Source organism: Erpetoichthys calabaricus, chromosome 14, assembly GCF_900747795.2.
Source record: "Erpetoichthys calabaricus chromosome 14, fErpCal1.3, whole genome shotgun sequence".
Classification (NCBI taxonomy): domain Eukaryota; kingdom Metazoa; phylum Chordata; class Cladistia; order Polypteriformes; family Polypteridae; genus Erpetoichthys; species Erpetoichthys calabaricus.
In genome coordinates, this window is record NC_041407.2 from 95959474 (window position 1) to 95981874 (window position 22401).

The 22401-nt window shown below is 36.3% G+C and overlaps 1 protein-coding gene and 1 non-coding gene across 3 annotated transcripts; one reads left to right on the plus strand and one right to left on the minus strand.

Moving 5' to 3' along the window:
- Nucleotides 1–545: 545 nt before the first annotated feature.
- On the minus strand, nt 546–15659 carry cwc25 (CWC25 spliceosome associated protein homolog). 2 transcript variants are annotated; one of them, XM_028819372.2, is made up of 10 exons: nt 15550–15659; nt 11548–11720; nt 6908–7144; nt 6740–6809; nt 5087–5208; nt 4908–4971; nt 4078–4250; nt 3900–3989; nt 2308–2469; nt 546–1258 (listed from the first exon to the last, which is right to left on the minus strand). In XM_028819372.2, the coding sequence occupies exons 1-10, from the start codon at nt 15565–15567 to the stop codon at nt 1144–1146; spliced, it is 1224 nt and encodes a 407-aa protein (XP_028675205.1). In that variant the 5' UTR covers nt 15568–15659; the 3' UTR covers nt 546–1143. The 2 variants fall into 2 exon arrangements, with proteins under 2 accessions (XP_028675205.1, XP_028675204.1); XM_028819371.2 differs by having other exon boundaries at nt 3900–3992.
- Nucleotides 15660–18703: 3044 nt separating this feature from the next.
- Nucleotides 18704–18775, plus strand: trnac-gca (transfer RNA cysteine (anticodon GCA)). The gene has a single exon. It is a non-coding gene; the product is annotated as a tRNA-Cys (tRNA).
- The last annotated feature ends 3626 nt before the right edge of the window (nt 18776–22401 follow it).

Here is a 22401-nt window from a genome sequence, read left to right on the forward strand (position 1 = left end):
TCCAGAATCCAGACACTAATCAAAGGCTATAGGAAGCATCTAGAGGCTGTTATATTTGCAAAAGGAGACTCAACTAAGTATTGATGTCATATCTCTGTTGGGGTGCCCAAATTTATGCACCTGTCTAATTTTGTTATGATGCATATTGCATATTTTCTGTTAATCCAATAAACTGAATGTCACTGCTGAAATACTACTGTTTCCATAAGGCATATCATATATTAAAAGGAAGTTGCTACTTTGAAAGCTCAGCCAATGATAAACAAAAATCCAAAGAATTAAGAGGGGTTCCCAAACTTTCTCATATGACTGTATGCTTAAAGCATTTGATTATACTGGAATGTATTGCACTTCTAAACTCCAGCCAAGGAAATTGCTGGAAATTGTAGCACCTTCTATGTCTCCTCCTCTGCTTTTGGCACACTTTAAATGAAAAAGTTAGTCATACTGAATCAACAGTGAGAGTACATGAAAAGAGCAAAATTACTCCTTTAAATTATGCAATTTCTACAGCATATGCTTTCTTCAGACAGACACACAGGGTATAATGCTTAAAACAATTTATTTCCAGATTGCATATAACTGGACACAAATATTACATAAATGGTGGAAATTTAGAAAATATGGTTTTACTTTTAAAGATGTTTGTAATGTAGGTTATCAAAATTATTCTGCAAATAAAAAACTAATAAAAACTGGAACCAGTTGCAGCTACTATTTAAATAATCTAAGAAGTAAAAAACTCATTTTTGTCATACTCAAATTTAGTTTTCCAAAAAATAAACTTAAAAGTCATAAGCTGCTGTATTTTGTTCGTTCATCCATTGCTGCTGTTAGCAAAAGCTATAAATGAGATCATGACAAACTGAATATATTTCAATACTGTATGTTCACTGACATATAAATATAAAAAAGTTGTTCTGATGTTTATAACTTAATAAACTGTTCTTTTGCATATGGATTTTTTTATTTATACATTAACCATTTACAAGGGCCAGAAGTATTCATCTTAAGCTGTTATTTAAGCATGGACTTCAGTTTTTTAAATCTGTACACACATTTTTTCAGAATCTAGGTTTGTGTATGACAATTAACCTATCCAACAATCTATTTACATAAATATTTTGGTCAGAGGTGCACCTGCTACCGCTTCATAAAGCTTTTCTCTAAAGCCACTGGAGTCCGCTGAATGGAGTGGATATTCCTCTTAACTCGGTCCTCTAATGAAGATGTTGATGCACTCTCCAGTTTCATTTCGCTGCAAAATAATGTAACACATGTTAAGATTGTTGATAATCATTGTCCACATCATGAGCTGGAGTGTTGATGCATTCTGCAGTTTAACTCTTTAAAAATAAGTAACAGAAGTTAGAGTTTTAAAACCTTTGTCTATGGCAATAGAAAAGCAGATACCATTAGTCTGCTAGAATGAATGTTTGAAAGTTCCAATATACAACAGCAGTAACAAACTTTCAAGAACATAGGAGGACAAGAGTGGAACAATATTTTTAGGTGTGGGAAAGGTATAAATTAAAAATCTATTCTAAAACTTTTTATTAAATGGTGCGTGAAGCAGAATACTGTCACTTTCACAACTGATGAATGATACAGGCGAAACAATCAAAAATATGAAAACTCAAGTTGTATAAGTCATGTGCAAAGCTTAAATCTGATAATCTCAGTTTTACCAAACATGTTTTGAGTAATGCGTTGCTGAAAGTAGCATTAAGTAATGCAAACCACTTTTCTAACACAGAACATTCAATTATTGTTTTTTTTTTTTGCCTACGTTTATGTGTTTTTAATGGCTTCATCTATGCTGCAACACTCTGTAGTTTACTGATGTGCTGAAATTCAATCTAAGCTATTCTTGTGAGTGATGAGGTTTAATTTGTGGTCACATCCTATGTGTGTGTGCATTTTTGTTCTCTTTTAGCCATGTCAATGTTTTCTGGTAAAAAGCCAGATGCTCATTTTCTTTCTGGTTTATTTGCATTCAGCTACCACATCTTCCAACAACTTGTTGTGTACATCATGTCTACTGTTATTTATATAAAAAAAATCCATCCACAGATTGTGATGTGTGGAGAAGAAAATATTTTAACAAAAAGCTGTGATAAAATTTCTAACTTTGCCTTTTTTAAAAAGATTTACCAAACATCCCATCTGCATTTTGTAATAACTGAAAGTTTTGGCATGTCTAAATGATCACACTATGAACAAAACAAATACTGCAATTATTTACCCTAACTAAATGAAAATTAAAGCTCTGTATAGAACTGACAACATGCCAATTAGAACACTTACTGAATAAACTTCCCATCTCTTGTGTCCTTTTTTTCCACTTCTCTTTCTTTCTCATCTTGCCTTTTGTATCTTTCAATATTGCTAACCCTTTCTTTGTCCCGCCAACTTGCAAACTCCATCATCTCTTTTCGCTTTTGTTCTAAATCTTCTGCAGATAGATTCCTGAAAAAACACAAAAAATTACATGTAATACTTATACAACTAGATTGCTAAGGCAGAGCAGCAACAGCATGAATTCCAATTGATTTTACAATATGAGAGCTAGAACAGCTAAGCTCAAATGTTAACATGCAAGAAATTCAATTAAAACGGAAGACTGCTGCTTATTAAATTGCTCTGTGTAATACTTTTAGTCAGCTATTTCTATTTTTTTTAAATCTCCATTACACCAAAATAATAACAGTAATAATTATACAGAAAACTGTTTGAACAATAGATGACACCCTTCATAATGACAATCAACTCAAAATGATGACTTGATCACCATGATGAGACTTTTTAAAAGCATCTTTTTTTGGGGGACTGTGTGAGTCAACACAGTAGCTTGGCATGTGATCATCTATGTCTTAGTAAGCATACAAAAAAGCAGAAAAATCCAGCACTTAAAAGAATAACGACAATTACTCCTACATGTAATGAAAATATACTCTCTGAAACAGCTTATGCCAATAAAGAGCCCAAAGCACAATTTTGAAATAAAAAACTACTTCACCAGGATTCATATTGATTATGTGAACAAGGGTGAATAATTAGAAAACTCATACAAAGTAAGTATTCTGATGACTTAAAATAGTTTGTTCCACGAAGTAGCATAGTAAATGCGATCAAATAGTGACAGCCATCACATAGACTGTATAGCAGGGGTGTCGAACTCCGGTCCTGGAGGGCCGCAATGACTGCAGGTTTTCATTCTAACCACCTTCTTAATTAGTGACCTGTTTTTGCTGCTAATTAACTTCTTTTGCCTTAGATTTAATTAACTCGACTCAAAACCCTTAGTTCTTTCTATTTCCTTAATTAGCAGCCAAACAATAATGAGACACAAAATGAGAAAACAGATGACCAGCTAACCACATTACCTGAACATAAAGAAAGGTGAGGGTCTCGGTAAGGTTGATCTCTCAGGTCAATAATCACAAACAGAAAATCAACACTTTGGGAAATGTCTGCTGTAGCAGAATGAGAAGAACAGCAAGCTATGGAATTAAGTAACAGGTTTAATTAACAGCAAAAATTGGCTTCTCATTAAGAAACTGGTTGGAGTTTGAAACCCCAGTTTAGCTGGTTATCTGTTGGCTCGTTTCACGTCTCATTTCTGTTTGGCTGCCATTTAATGAAGAAACAAATCAATTCAGAGGACAGAATCCTTAAAAACAGGGCTTTTAAAAGGAAGGGAAAAGGAGTTAATTAGCAGTGAAAACGGGTCACTGATTAGGAAAAGGGTTAAAATGAAAACCTGCAGCCACTGCGGCCCTCCAGGCCTGGAGTTCGACACCTGTGCTGTATAGTATCCTCAGTAAATTTAACAACAGTGTGTTAACCATTCTCGTGCTAGGTTTATAAAAAATAAATAAATAAATAAAATTCCTTACTTTGTGTAACTTGAATTGGACCGCCTATGATATGTCTGCTTTGGAGGAGATGAGCTTTTGCCATTATGCCTGTAATTATTTTCCGTCTTACTGCTGGGCATGAAAGACAGAAAGATTTTTTAGCTTCATGAGAACATTGTAATTCCACTTGTCCTCTAACTACAGTACCTGAACTGACCTTCTACTACTCAGACTGGCTGTGTGTTCTCTATGGTCTCTGGTGTCAGAGTGCTTCAGTACTTTAGGAGGGCAGGATTCAGGGCTGCTTCTAGAGCTGCCTCTAGATTTTTCTTCTCTCTGGCGATATGAAGATGGTAAATTGTCAACAGAAGACTTTTTGCGATCAGAAACCTAGGAAGAACATAAAACTCTTATTAGATGAATGTTTTAAAAAATGTACAGTCTTCTACAAATCATGAAAGGTAACAAAATAATGAAATTGACAAAACCACACAGTATAGTTATATATAAAGGTACATGTGGAGTACTTTGTCAGCACATGAGCAAACCTGATATCTTTGAATGACTGGAATGAAATTCAGAACACAACATGACTGTATAGAAACAAAGATTACAAACTACTAAACTATTTTAGTCCCATGCCCAACATCTTAAAAGGTACCACATCAATGTTGTGTATTGGCTGTTATTTTCTTAAAAGATTGTCGAAAGAACCTAGCAGGTAGATTCATATCTATTTTTTAAGAAGTCATCCTCTCATTTTTCTAAGTCATACATTTAAATGAACATTAAAAAGCTAAATCTGTTAAATCAGATCATCTTTAAAGTTTGGCTACATACATCTTTTCAGATCTTACCATCCAATTTCCGTATTACGGCGCAGTATAGCTTTTAAGGATACCTTATTATCTACAATTTTACAAGTATGTTTGAGATAATCCACCCCAAACTGAAACTCCAACTTATTCTTACAGGACATCCTAAACCAGAGACATTTCTCAGCATGCAATAAAGTATGAAAGTTAACAAAACAGGGATCATACTAACTTGAAGGCCATAGCCTGGGACTTTATGAATCACAGGTGAAGGCGTCCTTTTCCTCGTATGAGACCTAATATGTAAAGAAAATTAAATAATATTTTACAAAAAATGGTCTAGCAAGCTTTTGAGAGATTTTCCTAAAAGCTCTATCCCCAAGAGCCAACTTTAAAGGTCAAAGTGCATACTTCTTGGCAAATCGTTCATCCTCACTGCTGGAGCTTTCACTGTCTGAACTCTTTCTGTGTCGCTTCTTGTGTTTCTTTTTCTTATCCTTCTTTTTGGATTTCTTTTTTAGGTTTTGCTGTAGCTAAGAGACACAGGTTTACAGTACTTTAATAAACCTTCAAACAGTGATAGCGGTTTAACATTGGTTACTTACCATCTAAGTTTAATTCAATGCAAGTTAACTGCTTACGTGACTTTAATTGTACTACCTTGATTACTCAAGCGATAAAAACAAAAATGCACAACTATTACATTTACTTTCTGCTCATTACATTTTAATGTTTATCACTTAGAAAGACATGCAACTCCCGTAACTTTCCACTATGAAACATCCCAGGCTGACATTTCTTTTAAGATCCATTTTCTTATTCACCTTTTACAAACAGCCGTATTTAAACAATGCAATGATTGTTTTTGTTTTTAATCTCTAAATTCACTGCATGTAGCCCCGCTAGACAGTAATCATTCACTCTGTAGTTTCACTGACTGTTGTCACATCTTAATAAACATCCATTTATTTACTGTACTTTCTTACAAATACCATTTACATATACATTCTTGATTAACCAGCAATTGCATAATTGTAAAGCAGACCTTTCGCAATCAAAGCTTGTTAGGTGTGGAAAGACTTGACAAAACATTAGTTTAACTTTACTTTCAGCTGAATTGACAATTATATTTTATGTTCCTATGAATCACTATTCTAGAGTAGTCTAATAAATGACCCTAACTTACACATTTCTAAATGTCAATCTGACTCTGCAGTAAAACACTCATTAATATTCTACCAAGAGCTCATAGGGTCTAAGGAAATTGATATTTCTTCCTAGCATGCTAATGCAGTGGTACTAAGCTTAATCAAATGCAAGTAAACCAAAGCTGAAACTCAAAACGTACAGTATGAGTTACTCTGATGATGAGCAATTCCAAGCTAGATGACATGGTATATTGCATGTTAGCTGGCATGCAAATAAAAATTTTGCTATACTCTGTAACAATGATAGTATTACGACTTCTATTATACTGAGCTAATTCATCACAGACTACATGACATGGCATACTTTATACAATCTGTGCTAGAAATGTTTGAAAGTGAGACTTGCCATTTGAAAGTGGAATATAAAGCAGATAATCAAGTGGCTATGCAAAGGTTCAACAAGGAATGTTAGTGTGAAGGCCTTAAGATATGCGCTAGAAAAAAAAAAAAAAAAAAAAATTAAAAAAAAAATCCCAGATAAATCAGAGCATGATGAAGGTGGTCGGGTCGAGATCAACAAGAGTCTGAAGAAGACAAAGGTGGACATTGTATCACATTTCATGAGAAGGTGGTACCTCGCCCATAAGGGTGATGAACACCAGGGAAAGCAAAGGAAACTAATTGGAGGAAGGTAAACTAGTAAGCCCAGAGAAATAACGATAAAATCCATTACATTAGCTTGTCAAGAAGGCACATCACAAGTAAAAAAACAACCCGTACGCAAACAAAATGTTCACATATATAAATGCCTCAAAGACAAATTTCCTCATTACCATCATTAATATCAGAATTATGTCTAATAACTTGGGTATTACATTCAGAACATTTCACAATTTGCTGGGAAGATTATACTTACCATTTCCCTGATTTTTTTCATTTTCACAGGATTTTTTAGAACTTCCCTTTTTCGGTCCTCTTCCTGTTTTCTTTAAAAAAAAAAAAGGGGCATATAATAACCATAAATAGAATGCTTGGAATGCTAACCAGCTTAATGTTTCTTTCAGGAAAAGTAATGGAGACTGACCTAATCAAAAACAAGGGGTCTTCTCTGATTTTGGCTGCCAAATCCTGTACAGAATTAGAAGCATTTGTAGAAAAGATGGTCCCTGGTAACAATCCAGTCTCTTCCGATGGTCCAGATTCCTTTTGCTCATACTTTTCAAAGATATATTTGTCAACTGGGCGTCCCATCAGGTATTCCTCTTGTTTTATATGACTTCCTGGTCCTTGGTACATCCAATCAAGTCGATCGTCTTTTTTCCTTTTAAAAAAGATTCAAAGTTTCAAAACCATTTTCCCCCCAGCCAATTCCTACATGGGAGTGAACTTGTTTTTCATTTCCAGTACAATTTGTTTTATCTAACAAGGGATTAAGCAGGATTGTTAAGAGATGTGCATGATGATAGGAAAATAATATGGTAAAAATAATTCATGAAAGTGGTAGGGTAGTGCAGTAGTTATTGGTGTTTTAGGAAATTTTCAGACCCACAAAAAATGTGCACTTAAGTTGAGGGACACCTGGAGAAAGAGATCTTAAGCCTGTACATCTAAATCTTTTGAAAAATTTAGATACATAAAAGACATTTCAGAAAATAAAAGATATATTTTAATTCAACTAAAGAGTATAAACATCATTCAAAATGTAGAGCAGAATGAAATGGTGATGTAGTAGAAAGCACTGCGACTCTGCAGATTTACTAATCGAGACGTGAATCTCAGGCCTGACTGCTCTCTGACTGGCATTTGCATGTTTTTCATGTAACTGTTTTTTTTCTCTCCAAGTATTCTAGTCTTCTCATTTTCCATAAAGGAGCACGTTACACTGATGGCATATCTAAATTGTCCCTTTTCATCAGTGTGACTTGCAATGGACTGCCATACCACCCACAGTAATTAAAACTGTGCTTTTAAATTAAAAAAATGCCTCAAGCCCTCATTTAGTGGTCAAGAATCCAGTCTTCAATTCAAAAACACAGTAGTATAGGAATGCCTTTCCCATTTATGCAGTATGCCAATTTTTCTAGAGGTTTCTATTAATATTTTAGTAAAACATGCAAGAATTTTAAATGTGTTCAGCATACAATTGGATAACTGACGTGCAGATTATAGGATATAAGTAATGTAAAGTTTTTTCTTTATACATAGACTTTTTCACATTGCTTCAATGCAGTGCCGGATGCCATTTAATTTCATCATAAACTTTTTATGGTCATGTTGTATATGAAAACATAACATTTTTCTAAACCATCACTACAAACTACACGTGGTAACATAAAATATGCCTAACTTTTTGGCGGAGTAATACTGCTACCAATTACAGATATTTTTATTTAAAATACTGTATGTTTTTGTTCAAATATGCAGAGAGAGCCAGGATAAAATATGAGAAACAACAATTTTGCATAAGGAAACATTCTTGATACATGTAAAAGATTTTTAATTAAAAGTAACAGCCTATTCAACAGTGCACTGATTAAGGCCATCCAGGCCAGGACTGGACAGTATCTGTTAAACGTTTTAAATTCTGGATTTCAACTACCCCTTAATGTTACCCTTTCCTTTCAATTTATACTGATTTCTTCCCAATGGTTTTCCATACTGAAGTGAAGCCACCAGACCAGAGTTCACTCCTTTGGCTAAGCCTTAGTCATCCAATCACCTATGTTTTAACACAGGATGGATGGAGGTTTGGGTATATACCCAAATGAATACCCTGATGAATCTGCACTCTCATGTTTTATTACATTGTCAAATGTACAATAATGCTGTTCCTTAGATTAATAAATACTCACTTTTTAAGAAAACATGCTCATTGGAACATATGTAGGGATACATGGTAGAATATCTAAGTGTTCCACACCATTCCAAAATACCTGAATTCAATTTCCTACTGTCATTTAACATTCTCCATATATGGGAAAATAAACTAGACAGCACAGAAACTAATAATTCAGGGTACTATATGTAAGGTCATTTCTATGCAACATTTGATGGCTGCTGTCAGTTAATAATCATTAAATTCTATAGTGGTAAAGGGAGTTGGAGTGCCCTTGAGATTTTCCAGTGTCAATATGGTTCATTATAGGTAACCCCAAGACTAGAGAAGAATGGAAAATTAATGCAATCAAAACATATGTAAATTATTGGTGTTGGCTCTTTGCAAACTTTGAGGAACAACATACGTCAGTTCTGAGTAAAGTAAAGGTCACGCAAAACATTTAGGTAGCTTCTATGCAGGGAGTACAGTATCCACTGTGGGGCTCCAAACATGGGGGCAGTAAAGTAAGTTTAAATAAATACATAAAAATTACAAAACTTTTATCCATAGAAGAGACCATTCACGGACCATGCATCCAACCTGCCCTGGAAACTACTGAATGGTGAGCTTGTTGCTTACACTGGCAGACAGAGAGAGAAAATCTCAAGATCAGATGTCAGTAGCTACATCTGTTGGTACAAATTCCTGGGAGCCGTGCTCACACATTAACTGAAACAGCATCAGCCGGGACTGCACCGACACATAGGTTATATTCGGCTGCCTCTACAGCACACAAAAATCAGGGGGCACAGTGGGGATTTTGGGCTTAGACACAGCGTAGTTCCTATATTAACTTTATAATATGTATATTGTAAATATTACTTTTCTTACTCTGACTTGTGCCAGTATACAGCAACTTCCAACCAAGAGGTTTAAGTGAAAAGTGATTACTTTTTTGTTTTGTTTCTTTTAATTTACTTACATAAGCTCAAGTTAATTAACATTTTTAATGTTGCAAGAGTTGTGTAAAAATAAGAACAAAAGTGAGTTTACTTAAATGAACAAAGTTGTGTTAAGGTCCTTATACTTAACTAAAGTTACCCGCTCCTTTAAATAATATATTGTATAACCCATTAAATGTCTGAACCTTTTTTTCACTTCGTGTGTGTGTTGGTGGGGGTGCGGGATTGGTGTTGCTCTTGCTTGTTATAATACTTTCTGAGCTTCTTTGAAAGATAAATTTATCCCTTGGGACAAATTAACAACTATACATATACAGTAATCCCTCCTCCATCGCGGGGGTTGCGTTCCAGAGCCACCCGCGAAATAAGAAAATCCGCGAAGTAGAAACCATATGTTTATATGGTTATTTTTATATTGTCATGCTTGGGTCACAGATTTGCGCAGAAACACAGGAGGTTGTAGAGAGACAGGAACGTTATTCAAACACTGCAAACAAACATTTGTCTCTTTTTCAAAAGTTTAAACTGTGCTCCATGACAAGACAAAGATGACAGTTCTGTCTCACAATTAAAAGAATGCAAACATATCTTCCTCTTCAAAGGAGTGCGTGTCAGGAGCACAGAATGTCACATAGATAGAGAAAACAATCTCTAGCAAACAAATCAATTGGGCTGTTTGGCTTTTAAGTATGCAAAGCACCGCGGCACAAAGCTGTTGAAGGCGGCAGCTCACACCCCCTCCATCAGGAGGAGAGAGAGAGAGAGATAGAGTTTGTTTTTCAGTCAAAAATCAATACGTGCCCTTCGAGCTTTTAAGTATGTGAAGCACCGTGCAGCATGTCGTTTCAGGAAGCAGCTGCACAAAAGATAGCAACGTGAAGATAATCTTTCAGCATTCTTAGACGAGCGTCTCTATCGTCTAGGTGTGCGAACAGCCCCCCTGCTCAATCCCCATACGTCAGGATCAGAGAAACTCAGCGCAAGAGAGAGAGAACAGTAAGCAATCTAGCTTCTCAGCCATCTGCCAATAGCGTCCCTTGTATGAAATCAACTGGGCAAACCAACTGAGAAAGCATGTACCAGAAATTAAAAGACCCATTGTCCGCAGAAATCCGCGAACCAGCAAAAAATCCGCGATATATATTTAAATATGCTTACATATAAAATCCGCGATGGAGTGAAGCTGCGAAAGGCAAAGCGCGATATAGCGAGGGATCACTGTAACTATTTAGTTCTATAAAGGCACTTATAAATCATTTATATCTATATTACATTGTGATGTAATTTTGCTTTATGTATATAGCTCAACAATCAATATTTTAATGAAGTAATAAGAAAATAGGAAGATGTCAGTTTCAAAATAAAATTCAAACAGTTGTGTCATTTAATTAAGCTCAGCTAGAGAGGGAGCACTAACTTCCTTGCTCTGTGTGTCTCCAACACTAAGGCACACCCTGAACCAGTGCCTGCTGTACGTATTTTTAGGCAGCATGCACTAAAGCTCTATAAAAGACTTACCTATAAAAGAATTATCCTGAAACAGCAGGGCAAGGAAGTACATGTGCCACACAATTTAAATATTAATGTTATGACTATCTCAGAAAGATGGTATTTTGCCTTTGACATATTACTGTATTTGCAGTTAAAGAAATATTTAGATTTGGAAAATGATCTGAAGCTACCGGTAATCTAAAATTCTGAGAAACACAAACTGTGACTCTGCACGGAAAGTCACTGCTACTGGACTCTAGGCTCTGTTAATATCAGGTATGAATGTCAGCAGACAGGAGTGCCCAAACGGGTAAACCTGTTAATCACAAGTTTACCTCAACTCTCTTGTCAATGGAACTTAAAAGCAGAGAGAACAAAAATGTTTTTAGATTATTTGATGAGACACTGTATAAAGTAAATCTGTCCACAGATAAAACAAAATCAGCTTCTTACTTCACAGCCCCTGTTGACTCAGCATATCGCTGCATCTCCTCACGGGCACGTTCTTGCTGCAGCTCCTTCTGTAACTCATTGATCTTCTTCTGCTCGGCTTCATGTTTTTGCTCGGCTTTCCAAACTCTTTCAATATTTTTGAGGGTTTGTGGATGCCAGCTTTTCTTCAGATTCTGCACAGAAGACACATAATAATTAAAAGAATTTCAAAACGAGAACCATAAGCTAAGAACAGAAGGGGAATACACAAGTACATAAACTTCACTCTACAGTCAAACAGACTAAATAGTCACTCATTCATACAAAAATAATGTAATATTCAGAGTTCTACTAAAAGTACTTTTTAGGGAACAAATAATGGGTGAACAACTAAACAGCAATGGGAGTAAATTTAGACTTGAAAGTTGATGTGAACAGTTCCTAACAGATGTCTCAACTTTTGTTGATAACTTACAAACACTCTGTATAAAAAGAGAGTTGGAACAAATTGTGTTGCTACACTCTCTAAAGCATTATTTGGACATGTTGCACAGTACACTGTTATCATAATGGTGGGAAAAGGCAACTAACAAAGGAAAACACACAGACCATTAGAACTCCTAGAAATGTAGGCCTTTAGAAAAAAAAAACTGTAAAGAAAGCGAAGGTGTCAGAGAGTAGTTTCCTACACCATCAAAAGGAACTTGTAAACTGGAGTTTGCTCTGAGTAGGAACTGCCATCCACACCATCCGTTTAGTACAGAAGTACCGAACATTGTCAGTTAATCACTGCACTTCATCTTCATGTGGGGACAGCTATTTATTTATTTACATTTTATTAAAATCAAATAACATTCCATATAAGCAAGTCAAGTTTAACAAAACTAAGTTCAAAACAAATCAACCCCGACCCATGAGAAAGAGAGCTAGGGCAGCAGAGTAAAACTTTAAACTAGTTTTAAAAAAAAAAAAAAAAATTAAAAAGTAAATAGATAAATTAATAAATGAATAAAAATAAATAGAATATGAAAGAGAGGAGAGAATCTGCTTCCTTATTTTTAAATGCTTATTCTAAAATATTATTGATCAGATCCTGTCAGGTTTTGAAAAGGTTTTGTACAGATCCTCTAAGTGAGAATTTTATTTTTTTCAATTTCAAATAGTATATAACATCAGTTACCAACTGACTTAAAATATGTGAGTTAGTATTCTTCCAGTTGAGCAAGATAAGTCTACATGCCAATAGTGTAGTAAAGGCAATTACAGTTTGTTTGTCGTCCTCCACTTTTAGCCCCCCTGTGAGCCCACCAAACACAGCTGTTAGTGGATTAGGAGGGATTGGGACACCAAGGCTGTCTGAAAGGCATTTAAAGATTTTGGTCCAGAATGATGTTAGTTTGGTGCAGACCCAAAACATGTGACCCAGTGAGGCTGGAGCTCGACTGTAATGTTTGCAGGTTCGATTTTGCCCTGGAATCATTTTGGACAATTTTAAATGAGACAGATATAATTTTAAGTTGAATAGTTGTATGCTTTGCACATATGGAGCTCAAGTGAATTCTGTGCATTGTTACCTTCCACTCCTTTTCTGAGATGTTGAGTGAGAGATCCTTTTCCCACTGTACTCTGGGATCTTTGAAATGGAGTGACAATAAAATGTTTTTATATATTATTGAGATACTGTCTGAGTCCTCAAGACTGAGCAATATTTTTTCCAGCATAGATAGATAGATAGATAGATAGATAGATAGATAGATAGATAGATAGATAGATAGATAGATATTTTATTAATCCCCAAGGGGAAATTCACATAATCCTCCAGCAGCATACTGATAAAAACAATATTAATTAAAGAGCAATAAAAACGCAGTGCAGGTTTAAAAAAAAAAAAAAAAAAAGCAAGGTGGAGTGTGCCAGGCAGGTATAACAGACAATAACTTTGTATAATATTAACGTTTACCACCACCACCCAATTCCCCCCGAGTGGAATTGAAGAGTCGCATAGTGTGGGGGAGGAAGGATCTCCTCAGTCTGTCAGTGGAGCAGGACGGTGACTGCAGTCTGTCGCTGAAGCTGCTCTTCTGCCTGGAGAGGATACTGTTCAGTGGATTCTCCATGATTGACAGGAGCCTGCTCAGCGCCTGTTGCTCTACCACAGATGTCAAACTGTCCAGCTCCATGCCTACAATAGAGCCTGGAGGGAAGGTGAGGAAAATTGGGCAGGTTTTGTTTAACAAAGTTTCTAATTTGAAGATAGTGAAAGAAATGTGTTGCTGGAAATTTAAATTTATGGTGTAATTGTTCATAGGATGCAAAGACGTTGTCTATGTACAGATGTTTAAGTGATTTAATCCTGAATGTTTTCCAGACATTAAAAACTGTCAACAGACTCCACGGTCTGATCTTTGATAAATGTTTCCTGACAGTGAATGGTGTTTGTTCAAAAATCAAAGATTATTTCCTTAGTTTCTGTAAAGTTTAGCTGTAGGAAAGATTCAACACACCATATGCCAAAATCATTTACCACTGGGCGATGACTAGTTTCACTCTCATTGAGTAGGCTTACGATCACCGAGTCACCACCAGATTTTAAGATAAACCCATCTTCAGATTTACTACAACAACCATTAGTGTAAAGGATGTACAAAACAAGTGAAAGAACACACCGCTGTGGGAAGTCTGTGGATGAGGACGTGCCAGACAGACAACCATTTACTTTGACTCTTTGAGACGTTTCTATTAAAAAGTCAAACAGCTACCATACCAAACTGAGTCTTTCTGCATGAAGGTGGGACTGGATTGTGTTAAAAGCTGATGAGAAGTCTATAAACAGATGCCTTGCACGAGTCTTGATTCCCTCCAAGTGGTTATATAACAAATGAAGCAAAAATGACAATGGCATCCTCTGTCACTCTATTGGACTGGCAGGAAAACTGAAATGGATCTAATAAACGTCGATCTTTCACAGTCAGCTTTCATTTTTCAAAATCATTTCATAAGCAGCATATTGCTAACTACAAGTCAATATTGCTGCTACTTCTTTGTCTTGTTTTTGCACAATGTCTTGTTTGTGTTTTAATTTTAAATTTTAATTTTAATTCTATTTTTAATTTATTATTTGCACTTCATGTTGTTACACTGTGGACCCTGAGCTTCGCAATTTCGTCTGTTTACTTGTATATGGTTGAGATGACAATAAAGTTCACTTTGACTTTGACTTGGAGCCACTGGTCTGAAGTCATTTAAGGTTTTGGGGTTTTTGTTTTCACTACTGGAATTACAGTACCGTTTCTATAGCTTTGGAACCTTCTGCTGTTCTAATGACAACCTACAAATAGGGTTAAAAATGGAAATGAGGTGCTCTGTACAAAATTCCAAGAGCCTTCCACTATGACAGTCTGGCCCAGAACTTTTAATTGCTTTTAATTTTCTAAAAATGTTCTCTAAATCCATTAAATAAAAAATACCTCTCCATTACCCGACACCATCTAGCTTCAAACTTTACTCTTGCACAGTAAAATCAAACTACTCAAGTCATTAAATCATTCATCCATCCATTACTATTTATTTGTTTTGTTTTTTTAACTGATAATGGCCAGCTAAGGTTTTAATGCCAGACCTTTAATTTTTAGTTTAATTTCGTATTTTAATGCTAAATAAATGATGATAATGAAGGGCTTATTGCTTCTTTATCAAATGCCCTAAACCCCGAACCACTCGATCAGAACTGCTGACGTAAAAATAATTATGGTCGGTCAAATAATAAAATGGAGCACCGTACTATACAAAATATTGAACGCTTCCATAAAGAATGCCCAATTAACGAACATGAACACTTTATAAAAAGCACAGGCCGCTGTGTCCAGAGTCGGGCACATCGGCATGCTCCACGTACTGAAATCGTTTTAAAATTTTTCTAGTACGCCTATGACAAAGCCAAACTTAAAACTAATTCACCAAAGCTAAACAAAAATAATAATAATAATAATAATAATAATAATAATAATAAACGAAAAAAATTACCAAATCTCCGCCACCCATTGTTTACAACTTAGTAGAAGAGACGACCTCCTCTTCCTCTCCGCTTCCGCAATCTCGCTGAAGTCGAACGCAGCCAAACCTGTGTCACGTGGCCGGAAGGGGGCGGATCTATGTGACTCGTAGTGGAGTCCCTTTAATTAAATGATAGGATAAAACAACATAACCGGAGGGACTCCTCCTGCTGCCAGTCATCATTTTTAGTAAACAAAAATAGATTTAAACACAGAAATGTTGCATTGCATTCGATAGTTTTATTTTAGAATGTATTATAGTTCGTAAAGGATTGTATAAATTTAGCCTTATCACTGATTTCTATATTATGTAAGAGTGACCCCCACTCTTCTGCCCAGTGCCTATGGATAACTATATAGAGACAGCTGGTCACAAGCAGTGGGGTCTTAAGCAGTGTAGGACAAGGAGTGAGAGAAGAGTGGATCAACATGGAAGGAGAGCAGAGGGAGATCTTCCTGCGGCTTTGTTTTGGCCATGTGTAGGAATGGGAGACGTCCTAATGTGGACAGTAGGTGGGAAAAAAGGTGTCTGCAAAATCTGATATGTCATGCGCTCCAGCACTTGACACAGTAATTTAAAATTACCTGTGCTACTCGTCTAAGACGTGTTTAAAGCTAAGTAATCAACGCAGACCTCAGCGTTAACGTTTGTAGTGCACCATGCAATACACATGTCTCGGTTATATGCCATTTGGTATGGGATCATAAAACCAGTGTTATTGTTGGTGATGCACCATCTGTTGGAATGACAAGTGCAATACAAATGTCTCTATTATATGCCATAAAAGCAGTGTTGTCTCAGCTGATAACAGTCATATATGTTGCATTTGTCATTTCAACAGATGGCACATCACAAGAATTAGAACAAGAATTAGCACTGCTCTTACGAATTCCACACCAAATGGCATTTAATAGACACATATGCATTGCACTTGTCATTCCAACAGATGGCGCATCACAAATTAACACTGCTTTTACAAATCCCATACCTGGCATACAGCAGAGATACATACATTGCATTTGTCTTTGCCACAGAAGGCGCATCACAAACACTTGTAGTAATGCATTTTATGACTACAAATGTTTGTGATGCACCATCTGTGAGAATGACAAATGCAATGCATTTTAATACTAAATGCATTATAAAATACACTCCAATAGATAGTGCACTGCAAATGTTAATGCTGAGGTCTATGTAAATTATTTAGATTTCAACCTGTCTTAGTCAGGTATTACAGCTAGTTTAATATTAAAGCAGTTATTTGATGTATTATAGTAAATTTCAATATTTTCCTTCTATCCATTTTCAAACCTACTTAATCAAGTTTAGATCAGGATTTAAGATATTAATAACCAGAAACAAAATTTGTTGCTAGGAAGTTTTCTTTCTCTATCTGAGACAGAGCTTACACTACTATTAGGTGCAAAATGCAATTATCATTATTAACAGTGAATAGATTTTTTGGCAATACTTTTTATTATTATTGATACAATAACAATGTGAAATGAAACAATAATGGCACAGATTAAGTACGAAAGGAAAAATAAAATGCCAGCAAACATCACAGCATGAAATATGAAATGTAGAAATAATAGAAAATAATAAGAAAAGAAGAGAAAGAAAAAAAAAACAATGATAACACTACACCAGATTTTATTTTTAATAGTTTACATTCATTAGCCAAACTAAGCAATCGACTGGCATGTTCCTTATTTAGGCCCTGCGGCGGACTGGCGCACTGTCCAGGGTTTGTTCCTGCTGTGCTCGATATGCTACCTGGGATAAGCTCTAGCCCCCCACCCCGCGACCCTGATCTGGATTGAGCGGGTTAGAAAATTACCTGACATGGTTCATATTTATGTAATGCAAGGATGAGCAGGATTGACACAACTCCCTTTGAAAGGATGTCTTAACTTTAATACACTTTACCTTATGGAAAAATAATTTTCCTAAAATAATGACTGGATTAATGACGAATACTAGTTCGTTGTCACTCATAATAATACCAAAAAACATATTCTTGCTATTGAATTCTTTCATTCCAAAAGTTTTTGGAAATAATCAATAACGTATGCCATTTCAAAAGATTTTTATCAAATGTACCTGCATAAAACAGATTATCTAAGTTTCAATATCTTCATCACAAAAGGGGCAAACATTACAACCCCGTTCAAATCTCTGTCTCAAAAATTCTCAAGCAAACTATACTGCATCCCCCATAAGAATTGTGAAATTGGCTTCCTTCATTTTTGGTGTTACTGGAAATTGAATGTAAATTAGTTAGTTTTTTTCCAGATCAGCTTTTAAAAAAAGAGAAATTGAATTTCCATTTGATTGCAAAGGTAATAATCTAGTTACCCATAAAGAGTTTTCGAATTATGGTATTTGGATGTTTGACGCTAGTGAAGTCGTGTCCATCCACTAAAACGAACACATGAAGTTGACCTTATAAAGCATTTTTGATGCATTATAGCATATTTTTATTATTGACCTGCAATTTGCAGTCCTCCCTTATGGCCCTATTAAACTGTTTACGGTTAATCGATACATTAAATTTCGAATAGAAATCTTCAGATAACATGAAGTTTCCTCTCCAAGTCTGATCTAAAAAGCTAATCACTGACCATATCCGTTTTCTCAATCACATCGTTAATAAACAGTGATTTATTTCTAATCAACACATATCGGCAGTTCCATAGAAGGACGTTTCGAGGAATGAAATTATATTTGTAGACGATTTTCCAATACAGTTCATGCAATTCTGTTAATTTGAGAACCTGTTGTTTTAAAGCAATCACATCAACTGCTTGCGGAGAGGATTTAATCCCATATCTCCGGGCTCTGCGATTTAGAAGCTGAAGCTGAACAGCCAATGGAATTGCAGGTTTATGTCACATGATTCACAGAACGGCGCTCCGAAGATCTGCGCCGTCTTAACTGGAGACGCCAGAAAGTCACTTAAGTACGAGCGAGATTCTTTGTCTTCTTCTTTTTAATTATTATGTTTTTTTTAATAAACGCACGTGATTTTTTAGCATCTACAATCACTGTACAAATATTTATATAACTCACATAAAACTGACTATACAAGCTAAAAGAAATATTCGGAAAGAAAACAATGCAAGGGGGTATAGCTCAGTGGTAGAGCATTTGACTGCAGATCAAGAGGTCCCCGGTTCAAATCCGGGTGCCCCCTGTTTTGTGATTTTTTTTTTTTTTTTTTCTCTTTAAAGCAGAAAATGTCACATTTTACACAGAACATAAAATACACCCGAAACGGATATCGTCAGTTCGTTTAATTTTACTCTAATGGAAAAAAAAACGTGTGTACTTTGCAGCTAAGAATCTACACACTTCAAAATATGCAATTTAATTAAAGTGATTCATTTAAACGTGTCAGTACATATGATTAAATTTGATAAATACAACTGAATGATGGTTCCTTTTCTAATGTTCCTAAGTACAGTGACCACTTTAATAAAAAACATTAGGTACGTAAAACATGCTTGGCACTTAAACACAAAGGCCTTTTGGTGGAATTTAATTATATGAACTACAAACCAATATTGGTGACTCTTACCGTGAGGTGATTGATCTTAAATTGGTCAAATGCACAAAAAATGTACATTTTACCCTGATTTATTATTTTGTTTTCACATTGCTACAATATCTATCTCCATCTTGGAAATACTGCGATGTGCATAGTGGCCCCTTCACTTTCTGCATACTTTACTGTTGTTGATTTCATTTGAAATGGATAGATTTGCCAGTTTAGCCCATCAATTTATATTCAATAACCCATATGGACTATGTGAATACATGTTCAGAAAAGGATTTGCAAATTTATTAAAAATCCAAAACTGAAATCTCTCTTTCATAGAAGTATACAGAGCCTTTTCTGTGTCACTCCAAATTGTGCTCATACCCATCCCATTTGCTTTAATTCTCCTTGGGATGTGTCGAGAACTTGGGAGTCCACTGGTGGACGTCATTTGGAAAGGCACACATATAACTGTGTATAGAAGGTCCCACAGTTCACACTTCATGTCAGTCCAAAACTAAAACATGATGTTCGAGGATCTCTCTGTAAATCTGTGTGACCAAATTATGGTGAGACATACAGTGGTGTGAAAAACTATTTGCCCCCTTCCTGATTTCTTATTCTTTTGCATGTTTGTCACACAAAATGTTTCTGATCATCAAACACATTTAACCATTAGTCAAATATAACACAAGTAAACACAAAATGCAGTTTGTAAATGGTGGTTTTTATTATTTAGGGAGAAATAAAAATCCAAACCTACATGGCCTTGTGTGAAAAAGTAATTGCCCCCTGAACCTAATAACTGGTTGGGCCACCCTTAGCAGCAATAACTGCAATCAAGCGTTTGCGATAACTTGCAATGAGTCTTTGACAGCGCTCTGGAGGAATTTTGGCCCACTCATCTTTGCAAAATTGTTGTAATTCAGCTTTATTTGAGGGTTTTCTAGCATGAACCGCCTTTTTAAGGTAGCATCTCAATTGGATTCAGGTCAGGACTTTGACTAGGCCACTCCAAAGTCTTCATTTTGTTTTTCTTCAGCCATTCAGAGGTGGATTTGCTGGTGTGTTTTGGGTCATTGTCCTGTTGCAGCACCCAAGATCGCTTCAGCTTGAGTTGACGAACAGATGGCCGTACATTCTCCTTCAGGATTTTTTGGTAGACAGTAGAATTCATGGTTCCATCTATCACAGCAAGCCTTCCAGGTCCTGAAGCAGCAAAACAACCCCAGACCATCACACTACCACCACCATATTTTACTGTTGGTATGATGTTCTTTTTCTGAAATGCTGTGTTCCTTTTACGCCAGATGTAACGGGACATTTGCCTTCCAAAAAGTTCAACTTTTGACTCATCAGTCCACAAGGTATTTTCCCAAAAGTCTTGGCAATCATTGAGATGTGTCTTAGCAAAATTGAGACGAGCCCTAATGTTCTTTTTGCTTAACAGTGGTTTGCGTCTTGGAAATCTGCCATGCAGGCCATTTTTGCCCAGTCTCTTTCTTATGGTGGAGTCGTGAACACTGACCTTAATTGAGGCAAGTGAAGCCTGCAGTTCTTTAGACGTTGTCCTGGGGTCTTTTGTGACCTCTCGGATGAGTCGTCTCTGCGCTCTTGGGGTAATTTTGGTCGGCCGGCCACTCCTGGGAAGGTTCACCACTGTTCCATGTTTTTGCCATTTGTGGATAATGGCTCTCACTGTGGTTCGCTGGAGTCCCAAAGCTTTAGAAATGGCTTTATAACCTTTACCAGACTGATAGATCTCAATTACTTCTGTTCTCATTTGTTCCTGAATTTCTTTGGATCTTGTCATGATGTCTAGCTTGTGAGGTGCTTTTGGTCTACTTCTCTGTGTCAGGCAGCTCCTATTTAAGTGATTTCTTGATTGAAACAGGTGTGGCAGTAATCAGGCCTGGGGATGGCTACGGAAATTGAACTCAGGTGTGATACACCACAGTTAGGTTATTTTTTAACAAGGGGACAATTACTTCTTCACACAGGGCCATGTAGGTTTGGATTTTTTTTCTCCCTAAATAATAAAAACCATCATTTGAAAAACTGTATTTTGTGTTTACTTGTGTTATATTTGACTAATGGTTAAATGTGTTTGATGATCAGAAACATTTTGTGTGACAAACATGCAAAAGAATAAGAAATCAGGAAGGGGGCAAATAGTTTTTCACACCACTGTACATCAGGACAAGGGGATTGATTGTTCCCAGAGGCACAGTGATTTCAAAATTTTGTAACCACCAGAATTCTTCAAAGTGTTGGTCGTTCAGCCAAACTCAGTCACCGGACAAGAAGAGTCATGGTCAGGGACACCAATGGTCACTTGAACAGAGCTTCAAAAGACCTCTGCTGAGATGAAAGAAGCTGGAGCATGAACGGCAATCGCGGCAGCACTCCATCAATCAGGTGTTTATAGTAGAGTGGCTAACTCCCGTTTAGAGTTTGCCCAGTGTAATTTATAGGTACCTGACAGAATGAGGAAACTGAACTCTTTGGGCAGAACTCCATGAATTATGTTTGGTGAAGACCAGGCATTGTTCATCACCTAATACCATACCCTAAGATGAAGCATGGTACTGGGGGTGCTACCCAGATGCAGGCTGGTCAGAATTTAGAAAAAAAATGATGCATGCCAACAATTACAGAAACGTCCTCCAAACAAACCTGCTATGGAATGCATGAAATTTCAGACTGGGTTGACAGTTCACCAAACCCTCATAGGTGGCGGAGCAGTGGTAGTGCTGCTGCTTTGCAGTAAGGAGATTGTGGGTTTGCTTCCCGGGTCCTCCCTGTGTGGAGAGCGCTTGAGTAGTGAGAAAAGTGCTATATAAATGTAAAGAATTATTAACCCAAATTATACAGCCAAGACAACACTGGAGTGGTTCAGGCACAGCTTAGCTTTAAACCTTATGGTACATCTATGGAGAGACCCAAAGATGGCAGTTTACAAACTCCTATCCAATCCAACAAAGCTTGATAGGATCTGCTAGGAATGGAATAAACTGCCTAAATCCCAGTGTGCAAAGCTCACAGATTACTCCCCCATAATAATAACAATTCATTACATTTATATAGAGCTTTTCTCAGTACTCAAAGTGCTATCCACACAGGGAGGAACCGGGAAGCGAACCCACAATCTTCCACAGTCTCTTTACTGCAAAGCAGCAGCACTACCACTGCGCCACCTGTGAGGACAGATTACTCCCCCATGAGGGTATGAAGCTGTAATTGCTACCAAGGGGGCTTCTACAAAGTACTGAATAAAACAT